Below are 13,945 nucleotides of genomic sequence, written 5' to 3' on the forward strand. Positions count from 1 at the left end.
TTCTGTTTTTTAATGAATTCCATTTCGTTCTTCAGAATTGTTCAATTCTGAACATTGACAGCATCATACCTTTCCTGTTAGTTATACGTTGTCATTAAAAGCTGAATGCATTTTATTAATCTTCACTTTTCTGGAACCCACTATAATTTAGTATTGATGGTCTGTAATGAAGACATTACTTATATCTTCTGTACTTTAGTATGTGGTATGTGAAATATATGTAGTACCTGAAAACAGGTCTAACATCCTGATCCTTGTATGAGAAATAAGAGTAATTATTGTTATGATGGCAAGGTTGTTTCATGTTTCTATTAAAACCATTTTGCATGTTTTAATGTTGAAAATGTAAGTTTAAAAACAAGGTTGGCACTTATGTTTTATCGCCTCGAAACCTGTGACATTGTTTTGACGCTGAGTTTTCTCATTCTGTCAACAGGACTATTCAGCAGTTTAAAAGCTTAGGAATAGTTGAAAAGTGAACAGTCATTTTGCTCTCTTTTATTAGGACAAGTTTTTTTCCCCCAAAGTAATGTTTATGAAAGGTACTCACAACATCGACATGTTTGAACTAATTTATTTTCAAGCACAGACATACAGTACACATTCTTATCTTAAACACTTTCAGTCCCCAGGCCAGGGTAATTACCACTCACTCAGATGATTGAATGTTTAATAAACCTCAAAGAGGTATCAGTCATGAGAACAGCTTATTAAAACATAATTTATTACATTAAGTTAATTAGCAAACAAGCTTGTTTCATATAGAAGGTTTCTAATTCCGCCCGATCTGGAGTTACTGACAATGTCAGTCACCCAATCAGCTCACCTGTGTCAAAATCAAGCCAGGTCTAGGAGACAAGTGAATTTCATAAGTGCATCTTTCCCTACCTGTACTGTCAACCTCTCATTCCTCTTAACACTTTGAGTCTATAGCACAGACAACAGCCCGACGTGTGAGCTACGTATACTGTACATAACTGACATAACTCTTCTTGATAACACTACAAAGTTCCTGTCTGGCTAAGGGGGGTAGAGGGGACTGTAGCACAGCAGCCACGGCTTGCTTTGAGCACATCCTAGTTCAGATAGCCCAGATAATAGCACAAAGCACCTAATAACAAGTCTCAGGCTCAAACCATTGACATCTGTGCTAAAATGAGGAGAATGAGAGATGGGGGGAATTGGCATGAGATTACTGTACCTAGACAATGGAGAACATTTAAATCTACTGTTATCGCAGTGGGAGATAATGATAAAAACATGATTGCTTTTGTTTGTGGATTGAGTAAGGATACTATTTTACAGAGCCAGAATAATATAAAGAGGTATAGGCCAGAGAAACCCATGATTCCATTTTCTTTCACATAATTACATTTTAAAGTTGCTATTATTGTCCACTGCACATCGGGAGTAGTAAAAACTGCATACTACTGTTATTTATCTAGTTTATCTATGCTGTTTATATGAAATGAGCAACTTAAAGCCCAAGGAGAAAAATACATATAACCTTCTTCATTATTTTAAATGAGTCACTGGACTCTTGGCTTCATCTGTTCTGATAGCTAGCATACTAGCAATGAGCAATGCAATCTCAATCTTTATTTTTTAAATAGCATTTGCTTTATCATTAACTGTCCTGGTGGAAGTAAATGTTTTTCTTTCTGCTGATTTAGTTATTACATAAGTACTTTACCATTATGTCTGGTTAATATTTCCAGTAACAGCAGCAGCGTGAGAGCACTGTCAGTGTGCAGCCGAACTCTAGTAAATATTAGCCTTACCGCTACAGATGTTAGCTCCTCTCACTTATTGTATCATGTCTTTTTCTTCCACTTGTTTTACAGAGAAGGAAATTTGTTCACACATACTGCCTCCACAGCTACTGCTCTGCCAAACCTTTGATCATGGTCATATATACATATAGTTTGCTTTAATCACAGCTCCCAGCTCCAGAAAGTTATCCATTTCGAATGGGCAACTTCAGCTATGACCCCCGGTTTGTCAAGGCCCATGTGCCCATATGTGTAGTGATAAGACAGCAAAAATATCTCAATTTTTCCCTCGCCTGCCAAGTCTCCGTCTCATCCATCTTCATCCAGAGCTAATATTTAACTTATTCAGGCTCCCATTTCAATTAAACTGCCATCTGGGGCTCCATTTAGTAGAATGTACAATGTACCCTTCACTCTCCCTGCACAAAACAAATCCTGCATCACAGAGCTCACAGGCAAAACCAGACCTGCACCAGAAAGTGTCACTCCAAATATTGGGAAACCACCCCACCTGCCTATATCAAACAGATAGGCTTCTAATGGCAGAAATGTATGGTTGTCCTGGTAAGAATGGGACATAAGTTCTTATCTTATGGGTCCAGAAAAATTCACAAAGGTCAATCCTATTGGAACCAGTGGAACGTGTAGTTTCCACACAGTATTTTCCTCACAGTCACAACTGGAGAAGATCGTGCTAAAAGAATGGAATATAGAATGGATCCTGTGCCGCACACAGTTCTTGCTGCTCTTAGCAGTCAAAATCATTCTTTGGTGGGGTTCCTAATATTATGTCCAGAGAGTTTCGCAGCAGTGTTGATTTGATCATGCCAGCTGGATTGTTCGGGTTAACCAACATGCCCCACTCCCCCTGCCTAACCCACCATACCCCCAGTTAGTCTCCAGTTTAACTTCATGTCTTAATCAACACAGTCTGAAAGCATCAGGCTCTGCCACATGCAGGAGTGAATGTTTACTAATAGTACAAAAAAGTACTTAGTGTAGAGTAGTCAGTAAATTTAATCACAGCTGCAAAACTATAACACATAGCATTGTTTCAGACAGAGGAGGTGATACTTATTTATGAACAACTGGTTCAAAATTCTGCAGGTTAGAAACCTTGAAATGCGTGTAATTTCAATATAGTAGGGTTCTAATGTTCTTTCCAAGTGTCTCTTACTTTTCTTACCAAAGGATCTCCAAATACTTTGGATACACAGAAGGAGTGAATCTTTTTCAGCCATGACTGAAATGCAGCACCCACCTGGGTGACCCACAGGATCCATTCTCTGCCAGCCATCCCAATACACAGCAGATCAGGTGGAGAAATTCAGACCTAGAGTGGAATTTAAAATGAGTTCCAGGGAGAACAGCCCAAACAGTGCCATGGGATCTTTGATGACCCCAGAAACTTATTTTAACATCTCTTGAGATGGACATCATATGACATAGTGTCTCCAGTCACCAAAGTGGCACATTGATTGGATATTGTGGGTCAGATGCAAGGGCACCACCTACGCTCAGATTTTTTTAAGACTAGTGGCTGAACAATACAATTCATTCATTTATAACAAACAAAATAATTGACAGTGATGTATCCATTAATCTACCAAGTATTTATGTGTAGCCTGACTTTGTTAACAACAGTTCAATACCTTAGTAATTAAGTAATCAGTTGATCTCAGGTAGTACAATATTATTAAGTCTTTGTTCTGTTTATGTATTACTGTATGTGTTATAAAAGATTTCTAAATAGAATACACAAATCTAAGCTAAAAAGAACAGAAGCAAAAAAAGCCTTGTTAAGAAAACAAAGTACATTTTCTAACTTTTCTCTCTGTTCTTATTTTTTTAAATCCGTCTCTCTTCATAATTGAATTTTTTTTATTACTATCATCAAAGCACAGAACAGTGCCACTCTCTGGACCACGTTTACGATAATTGATACTTTTCTCGGTTTTATGAAATCAGATAGAGGTCATCCTTGAAAAGGCCTTGAGGATGCCACCCTTTCATCTTCTGTATTCTCCAGACAAGTCCTGAAAAGCTGCTATGTGCCTTTTGAAATCTTAAAACTCCTATCTGTTAAATCACAATTCAGATTGGCCTAGGTCTAACTCTTTGTCAGCACTCCATAGAATGTACGCCCAATTATTCTCACACAAGGTCACCTTCTACAAAGGAATTTGTCTCGCATTGCACTTTAATTTTAAAACGTTATTATACAAGTTGGATTTTCAAATATTTTTAAAATATTTCCTTTATAAATTTCTTAGTTTTGGGTATGGTATGGTAAAAAAAACGGAAGTAAATTTTAAAGAATAGCCTTTATCACAGTATATTTCTTTAAATTGAATCAGATAATTTCAAGATATGCAACCCTACGTAGAAATCCACGGTGGCAGAAAAAAGTTTTTAATGACGCATCATTCAACTTTTGCAATCCAGAATGTTTGTCTTTTCAAAACTTGCTGCTTCCTGGCTCTTGTGATGCGGTCCCTAAGATGTGGTGTGAGGAGTCTATCACCTACAAAGATGCCCCAGTACCCCAGGGAGACTTAATTTCCAACAACAAATTAAATATAACCTTTTGTATTAGTGCACAGTCAGCAGAGGCCACCTCCTTCTGATGTTATCTCAAAACCAAGCAAAAAATAAACAAAAATGCAAAACACGTAAAGATGAAAAGATTTCAACTAAAATATTTGATTGCAACTTTTACACAGCAAATAATCAGAAAATAAGGAAAATCACAGTTCTTCGCTACAACAGAGAAAACTACCAGCCTGAACCTTGATGCTAAACTGCCTTGGGGAATAGAGACAAACAGACCCAACTGTGTCCTCTATCGAATTCCCATAACTGAAGACTGAAGAAGGAGGGTTTATCACCTGTCTCACCATCTTGAATCGCACATACGGAGCTATAGATCATAGGACTCACATTTTATCAATCATTTACCATAATATAATCAAGTTCAAGTTCAGGTTTATTGTCATTATACTCATATACAGGTATATGGTATAACAAAATGCTATTTAGCTAGGTCTCAGATGATAAGTAGTACAAAAAAATTACAATATAATTGTTTAATAAAAGAAATAGACAGAAAGAGAAAGAGACAGAGACAACAGGCAATGTGCAAAACAACAAAAGGTAACAGGTAATGTGCAAAACAACATCAGATGTGCAAAAACATACATCAACAGAATGAAATAAAGGATAGAAAAATTATTGGGAGTGAACTTTTTGACATGTAAGGTAGAGGAAGATTTCAATGTGTGTTTGAGCTTTTGATTAGAAAGGCACTGTGAGGTTCAGATTGTAGGTGAGAGAGGCTGGGAGTTTAATAGTTTGAGTCTATTATATTAGTCTGGTAGTCTGGGCCCAAATGCCCCAGTACTGTTTTTCAGATGGTACAGGGTCATACAGTATGTTGCTGGGGTGTGTGGGGTCTTTGATGATGCTTAGAGCTTTCCTCAAGCACCGTCTGTCATAAAAGTCCTGTATAGATGGGAGGGCAACCCCATTGATGGACTGGGCAGTTTTCACCACCCGCTGTAGGGCTTTGCGGTCAGCAATACTGCAGTTGCCATACCACACTGTGATGCAACCTGTCAGTGTGCTTTCTGTAGTGCATCTGTAAAAGTTAGAGAGGATCTGGGGACATATCTTAGCCTTCTTCAACCGTCTTAGGAAGTACAGGTGCTGTTGCGCTTTCTTGATCAGACAGGTGACATTGAGAGACCATGTGAGGTCCTCGGTGATATGGACACCAAGGAATCTGAAGTTACTGACCCTATCCACTTCAGTCCATTGATGTGGATAAGGGCATGTCCGTTTTGCAGTTTCCTGAAATCAACGATCAGCTCCTTGGTTTTGCTTACGTTGAGGGTGAGGTTGTTGTCTTCACACCAGGTTGTAAGGAGATTGACCTCCTCCCTGTAGGCCCTCTCATCATTGTCTGTGATCAGACCTACAACTGTGGTGTCATCGGCAAACTTGATGATGGAGTTGGTGCTGTGTTTGGCCTTACAGTCATGGGTGTAGAGGGAGTAGAGTAATGGACTAAGTACACACCCCTGGGGGACCCCAGTGTTCAGAGTAAGTGTGCTGGAAGTGTGGTTTCCAAGCCTGACAGCCTGAGGTCTACCTATCAGAAAGTCTTGAATCCAGTTGCAGAGGGTAGTGTTAAGACCCAGTGCACTGAGTTTCTTGACTAGTTTCTCTGGAATGACAGTGTTAAAAGATGTGAAAATTTACATGAACCAAGATCTTTCTTTTTCAACAAATAACCCCAGTAGAAGTAACTATCTATTTGTGTGATGCAAAAAACCTGAGGGATTGCAACTCTTCCAGGAAATGGGGTAGCTTCTTTTGCAGGATTGGCACTGGCTGTTAGTGGATCCCCAAGATCCGTTCTAGAAAATCCTGTGATTCTCTGAAAGACCCGTTTCTTTCTTGATTGTGTTCACATCACAGACAATGTATTTCCCTTCATTGTGGTTTTTCTGTTTCTTTTCTTTTATAAATCTTAGTTCCATAATTTGCATTGTCTTTTTATCAGCTTGAATGCAGGGGGTAGGCTCCTGTTTAGTTTAAAAAAGGGGGACCCCCTCATCTGCACTGGTATTCTGATATCATTTGATTCAGCTGAAAAATACTAATATTTTTGCAGGGACAAATGCCCCCCCAGCTCCCCACTCATCTTCTCCTGCCTTGTGAAGCAGCAGAGTAACAGAGTAAACCACACCACCAGCACGCTGAAAGCCATCAATCACTCAGAGAGAATGGGTAAACACAGAGAGATAGCAAGACCCAGGATGGAAGAAAATGACCCATTTATGAAAATCAGCTCAGTAATAAGGCTTGAGGCAGACCGCTCATATGTGACACCCAGTTCTTTTTTTTTCACAGAAAAACGGCCCCTGCCTTTTATTTTGACAAAAGTTAGAATCACCAGTTTTTTTATATTCCTGAATACCTCTCCCCACAACCACCTACAATTGGGAATTACTAATTGTGTGTTTACGTCTCAGCTCACAGGGGGAGAATGAGGAAGTCTAGACAGACAGGATGACACCATCCTTATGACACTGTACAATTATATTCACAATCACAGTCACATACTGGTACAAGCCTACAACATCTGGATCTTAGAACTCATCCTGCAATTATTACTCCTTACCAATTGAACCACTGGGGTAACCACCGGATATAACCTTTTAATCATCTCTTTGTGTGTGGTAGAAAAAGGTTTTGTACATTCTGTTCTGGATATGGTTTGTTCTGAAATACATGTACAGGGGGCTTGAATCAAATAGTCCCTCTCCCAGATCTGTTCAAACAAGCTTAATTTACAAGCCCTCTGAGCAGTTATTGAGTTGTATAAAAATTATACCCTTAATAGATTATTTTTATTCTGGTAAGATAATGCCATGTTTTAGGGAGTGTTTTGTCAAGAAAATAAGAGTGCAATTTTATTTTATTTTTTATTTGTTTGTAAATTCTAGAGGAAGGTTTCTAGTGTTTGAGATTTGGCAGTGTGATCTATTCAAATGTCAAAGGTTCAGCAAGCTTGGGCCTGGTCAGTAGATCTCAATGACAAACCAGGCTGCTGCTGATAGTAATGTCAGTGGACTAGAAAATGGCAGTATTACCTCAGGCCAAAAACTACTATATATATATATGTTTTAACTGCTTCAGAGTGTAAAGCCCTCCAAGTAGAAGGTTTGTAATGTCCCACACTGCTTCTCTTAAAGTGGTGGGACTTATAGATGTGAGAATGTGTCTGAGCCGCACCATTACCTAAACAGTGGTCGAAATCACATTGCAGAGTAGCACTGTCCAAATCCCACTTTATGTTACAAAGGAACAAGTATTAGGTTTATTCCATGCTGAAAAGAGAAGAAGGGAAACACAACGTTTTGGCTGCAGAGCTAGTTCGGATATGGTGACATCATCGCCCTCCCTGCGCATAGCAGGGACCTCAGCTGCCTGGGCTGAGAAACGTCTCCTTTAGCTCATGCAGCTGCTTCCCTGTTGCGTTATGCCAGAGACCCAGGTTCGTGCCCCAGGTGTTGTGGGATGAAACGGGTAGCGGAGGTTATGAGCCCGTGTGGAACCGCATAAGTCATAGGAGCCTTCTTTGGGTATGAGGGGAGGGGAGGCTCCACAGCTGAAATGTTGTGTTTCCTTTCTCGTCTTTCCAGCATGGTATAAACCTTTACTTGTTCCTTTGTAGCCTACGCATGCTGAAGCAGCTACCTACTTGAACCACTTTATGTTAAGTAGGTTCTGTCCATGTAGCTCATTTTACAATTAGAAACTCATTGATCCAAGGATTTCTTCCACCTTTGTGTTGAAAGACAACGAATCAACTGAAAACTTGACTAATTTACCAGATTTACCAGAATTTAGATCACTGATATAAAATAAGAAGTGCAGTGGTGCTCGTACAGATCCCTAATTAAATCCACTAATTACAGTACATCACCCTAGTTTTTGCATTTCACAGATTCTCAATTCAAACACACAAATTTACCAAATTCCTAACACAAAAAAATCTAAATCCTTCTGAAAATCCATATGCACTATACATTGTGTGTGTCCATTACAATTACTGTTTACCAAAGAATGCTAACTAGAAATTAAACTATACCTGCCTTTTCTTACTCCACACTCATTCAAGGCCCCTCAGGACAATTCCGGGTCACTCAGATGACATCTTGTACCTCCAGCAACCTTATTTACTGTATCTTTCGCAGTAAATGCCCAGCCATCTACATTGGGGAAACAGGAGGGAGACACTTGGAGACGGCTTCAGAAAATGTGTTTGGACTGTGAAGATTAAAGATTTCTCCAAGCCTATTGTTTCTCATTTCACCTCTGATGGCCATGATCGCACTAATCTCTCCGTCTGTGTTCTCAAAGATGTTTTTTCCTAACTCCTACATCAGAAAGACTACCGAAACTAAAATTATCCTGCAGCTAGGTTCTCAACTTCCCCCTTCTCTCAAAGACAACTAATTTTCTTCAAAATTCTCTCTATTCATTGTAGGTTTCATTTCACACCTCTCTTCACCTATCCTGACTTCATACTCACCTGATTGGCCACTCTGTCTGTCTCCTCCTACCACCTCCCGCTCCTCCTCTCTCCCAGCTTTTGTTCTCCTGCTACATTACCTTTGCCTACTGCCCTGTCTTTCTCACACCTGAAGAAGGCTCCACGGCCAAAACTTTGTGTTTATTTTTCTTCTCTTTTCAGCATGGAAACTTGTTCCTTTTCTTAATCCATGTTGACTATTCTCTTATTACACCTTATTTCCATATATAGTAGGTGGTCCTATAGTATAGTTTTACTTGTTGTATCCATTATCTTACCTATAATAAATGTTAGACTTATTGGGCTATAATTACTGGGTTTATTTTTGACACTCCTTTTATGGAAGGACACTGCAGTCCTTGGGTACACTGTATTTGTATGGTTTCAAAGTTTGGCAGCCTATTAGCAGCTTGCCATTTGACACCATACCTTGTGGCAGGTTGGGAACCTTGCAGGACTATAGTATTGCCAGTAAGACCGGTGCGAGTGCTTGTGATGTTTTTGCTACTTTCTTTCACGTGTGCAGTAGGTAACTTATATGTTTATATATATATGTGTGTTTTGGAGGATGCGCACACAGTCTGCATCCTTAAGAGGTGCTGCTTTCTAGGGCTGCAGCTGGAAGTCAAAGTGATTGATAGTTGCTGATTCCAAAAATTGCGAGGACGTATAAAAGTAAACATAACTGGTGATTCCAAATTAGAAAAAACAAGTTTATTGAACATTGGAAAAACACCCCAAAAGAAAGCTGTAGGCTTTTGCTGTGAGTACAGGGCTCTCTGCAGGAGAAGGTGAGTCATGCCACGAGGGAGGAATGCTACAGTAGTTGGATTCCTGATCACGCAGCAAAATCTTATCTTTATTGTTTTCACTTAGTGAGCTCCTGAGGTCTGCAAAACCAACAGGGCCTTGTCACTTATTCTTCTGTATAAACAAGCAGGTTTTAATGTTTGCTTTTGCAACACTGCAGCTCAGTCAAGAAATCCAACGAAGAGAAAAAAAAGTATGTTTTCATTTTCCTGGCACAGAACAGAAAACCGCCATATGCCTTTCAAATAAGGTTTTGCATGTTACGGCCAATGCCATTCTTAATGAAGTCTTCACATTGAACCAGTTTGTCAGTTAATGTGGAAGCAGAGAACATCTGAGTCTTTAATACATAACCAGGCTCTCCCTAGAGCAGCTGCAGAAACATGCAGCCCTTCCTGTGACCCTTTAAGCCTTTTATCTTACCTGCCCAGAGGAAAACTAAACCAACCAACCATGGGATCACAGAGGGGTTTCCCTGAATTACTGAAGTACAGGTACAGGTTTTCAGTTTCTCTTCTGAGTGCTGATGGGTCAAACTAGAAAATAAGTGCAGGCTTGCTGAATGGCTTTCTTATGTCCTTATCTAATGGAAAACAAGGTGACACAGAAAATGTCTGTCAGAGCATCAGACAGTGACCGTGCTGTGAATCAGTCTTTTTCTTGACCAGTCCCTGTTGTTCTCTGTTAATGACAAACTCATTCAAAGCCCAGCTGATACTTTCCCTAAGAGGGATCCTGACGACGATATGCTACCTGTGGCCTCTCTAGTGAATGCTTAAATGACATTATCATTCAATACCTTTGCAATTCCCATTCCATCCTCTGCAATTGACCCATCACTTTCTTTAAACAATTCACTTCTGATATTTCTGTTTAACCATTGGGAAAAAAACACTTTGTGCAGGTTTACAAGATTTGTGACATGTGTGATGTAGTGCCCAAAAGTGGTCAGAATAAATTATACAAGTACCTGCATACTTTTATCACCTCCTGGGTTTCCTGGACCATTTTTATTGTGATCACCTTTTATTTTTATCTTGCAATTAGAGAACCAACATACAAATAATAACAACCCCCCTTCCCTAGGAACAAAATCTTTTCCTCTCCTAACATTGTCCTGACCCCACCAACTCTCATCTCAAATTTTCTCTCTCCAAGAATAGACATCTTTCTTACATTTCCCCAGAACCCACTCCGTCAACCAGCTCAGTAACTACTGGATGGTGACAGGACCAACAGTGCTCTTATGTTTTCTATAGTTGTCTCACAGAGACAAAGATTAGTATTAGGGATTCCTTCTGTGGTGCTAAGAACTGATGCAGTAGACAGCTCCGTTTGGGCAATGTCAAGAAAGGCAGGGGTCCACACGTGCCCAGGAAGGGAGTGTGGCATCTGCCAACTACAGGCCATCGTGCTATTAACAGCAGTAATGCCAGCCAACCACACCCTTTCCTGTGTTATTTCTGTGACCAAAATGGAGATACTCTACTTCAGCACTGTTATTAGTCTCACAGAAATCCTTTCCCAAAGCACTAGAATATCTATCTATTCCCAGACCATATGACCAAATGTGCCTCTTGCCAAGAAATAGTCTGTAGCTGTATGAGATACCTTGACCATTTTTATTATTGATTTTCTGGTAAATGTATGGCTAGAGTATGCAGAGCTGTGAATGCTCCTAATTATGCAGTAAAAGACCAGAAAAACAACCACTGTAAGCATTTTAAAGTGCTCTCTGTGTATGCATTTCATTGATGGTATAGTTTTGCTGAAGTTAAAAGGTTTTCTGCATAGTTTCAGCAGGTACTGTATCTCAATACATCCTGACAGCTTATCTCAGTCTCTGCCTACTGTTTATTTTCCACTTCTTAGCATAGCAATGATTCAGCATTCTCTCTGGTCTATTTGATGTTGTTTTTTTTTATTATTTTCGAGCCTTGTGACATACAGTACAGTACTGATGTGGAATTATTTTGGATTCCGGTTCAGTTTTGAAAATTGTCCGATATTGAAGGGGTCTTCTTCCCTACATTTTTATGGGATTTTTGAAGAAGAGACAATTTCACTGGAGAGAAAATGAGTAGACCTATGAGATGGAACAATTAATTATCGGAGCTAGGAGGAAGGAGGCTGAAGGTGGGGGTTAAGATTGCAATGAAATCTAACCTGTCCACACTGAAAATTGAACACAGTCAAGCACATTTAATGTGATGTAACAACTACTTTTTCCATTCAATGATTTGGCTGCCTTCTGATCTTATTAAAGCATCTAGCAGAGTAGTTTGCACAATGAGCACCCAGTTATCTACGTGCTCTCTGATTCTCCCTTGTTTTTCTTTCTTATTTATCTGAATGAGAAAACACAGATTTCAAGCTGTATTTTAAACTGTTTCACCAAAATGCCAAAGTCTGAACAGCACTTTCCTCACCCCCTGTTCTGGCAACAAGTTATCAAAAAAAGTCTTCCAAGAACTTCTGAAAGGAACTGATCACGTAGTTCAAATAATAGCAATGAAAGCAGGAAGCACAAGGAAGAATCATAGTCTTACCAGATGATCATGAGAGCTTACTTGATTTTTTTCTCCTTCACAGAAAGCAAGGTTGGCAAGGATACGGGTGGCTAAGGCAGGCAGCTCCAATGCATTCCTCCATAGCAAGAGAAATGGCCTCCTAAATGAAGCACTGGAGCTCATGGTAAGCATTCCATTTCTCTTTGAAAAGCTGTCTTTATTGCTCTTGCCTTTTTTACTTTCATCCTGTGCTATGTCTGAGCTCAATCAGAATCTGATTCACTGTTTGTTGTACTAGGGAGAGGCTCAGTCTGTGCTCTGCTATGGCCAGCTTCAAACTGCACTGTACTAGGGCCAGTTTCAGTCTATGTTGCACTGTATTAAGGTCAAGGTGAATGTGGACTTTAATAGGAAGAGAGTGCAAGTGTTTCTACTCCTCTTAGTCCTGGTTGATCCTAAGTAGAACTGCAGGGATCCTTCTGCCATATTTTAAAGCACAATCAATCAAGCAGTACAGAGAGTTTGACCATATTATAATAAGCAGTATACAAGAGATAACTGAAAGTACAAAACACAAAGAGCAACCACAGTACAAGCTCAAAGCACAAAATGGAGCATGTACAAACATTTGAAGTGGAAACCCAATACAAAGTTAATTATCTATCCATCTCTGCAAAAATCCTTGCTGTGGTGTAAATTTGAGTCTTCTGTGTGACTACATCTGGCCCTGAATACAAAACACACAATACGGCAAAGAAGTGCCCTTTAGCTAGTGATATTGTCTCATGCAGAGTAATGAACATTTAAACATGAGGTGCACAAAGAAAGTTCACGCTGTAAAGACATTCAAAAACTTAAATCTGAGAGCTTTGTTTGAAGAAGACAGAAGCGGTCACATCTCATATATCTCCAAGTCAAATAGATGACAGAGCTCTCAGTGAGCAGCTATGGCATTTTAATATTTTATTTAACTCAGCCACCTTCCATTAAAAATGAATTATATAGCCAAAGAGTAATGAAATCAGAATGGACCTTTTGTATTCTCCAGCTTTAATGCAATTAGGAAAAACTGAAAATGAAAGCACTTATTACATGCAGGAGAACTGGAAAAGGTTTCATTGTTTTTTTCACTTTTATTTATCCAGCAATGAACATACTGTAGTGGAATTGCAAAGGCCTGCTCCCTGTGTTCGAACTGAATACAGAACAAATACTCTAATTAGCAATTAATTATCAGTTTTCATCTGGGTGCCCACATTGTAATTCAATAGCACTGAATGTAATGTAATAGCAACGATGCCCTTGCTGACATAGTTTTCTTTTCCTGCCTGGTGTTTCACTGTGATGTTTATATTCTGTCTACAGCAAAAAATGGTCTGTGGATATGGGAAAACTCTGCCAGACTAACTGGGACAGACACACATGGAATTGAGAACCTTTACAGTTTTGTATATAATAATAATAATAATAATAATAATAATAACAACAATTGCTTACACTTATATAATGTTTTTCTGGACACTCCTCTCAAAGTGCTTTACAGGTAATGGGGACTCCCCTGCACCACCACCAATGTGCAGCATCCACATGAGCGCTCACCACACACCAGCTATAAGTGGGGAGGAGAACAGAGTGATGAAGCCAATTCAGAGATGGGGATTATTAGGAGGCCATGATTGGCCAGAACATCAGGGTTATACCCCTACTCTTTTCAAGAAAAGCCCTGGGATTTTTAATGACCACAGAGAGAC

The 13,945-nt window shown here is 39.5% G+C and overlaps 1 protein-coding gene across 2 annotated transcripts in view; it reads left to right on the forward strand.

Moving 5' to 3' along the window:
* kcnd3 (potassium voltage-gated channel, Shal-related subfamily, member 3) overlaps positions 1-13,945 on the forward strand; it is a 154,689-nt gene that overhangs the window by 130,262 nt on the left and 10,482 nt on the right. For both annotated transcript variants that reach the window (XM_015342361.2, XM_015342360.2), the window contains exon 4: positions 12,277-12,378. In XM_015342361.2, the coding sequence (XP_015197847.1) occupies positions 12,277-12,378 (102 nt within the window). The remainder of the gene's footprint in view (positions 1-12,276; positions 12,379-13,945) is intronic.

This window comes from Lepisosteus oculatus, chromosome 5, assembly GCF_040954835.1.
Source record: "Lepisosteus oculatus isolate fLepOcu1 chromosome 5, fLepOcu1.hap2, whole genome shotgun sequence".
In the NCBI taxonomy this organism is placed as follows: Eukaryota; Metazoa; Chordata; class Actinopteri; order Semionotiformes; family Lepisosteidae; genus Lepisosteus; species Lepisosteus oculatus.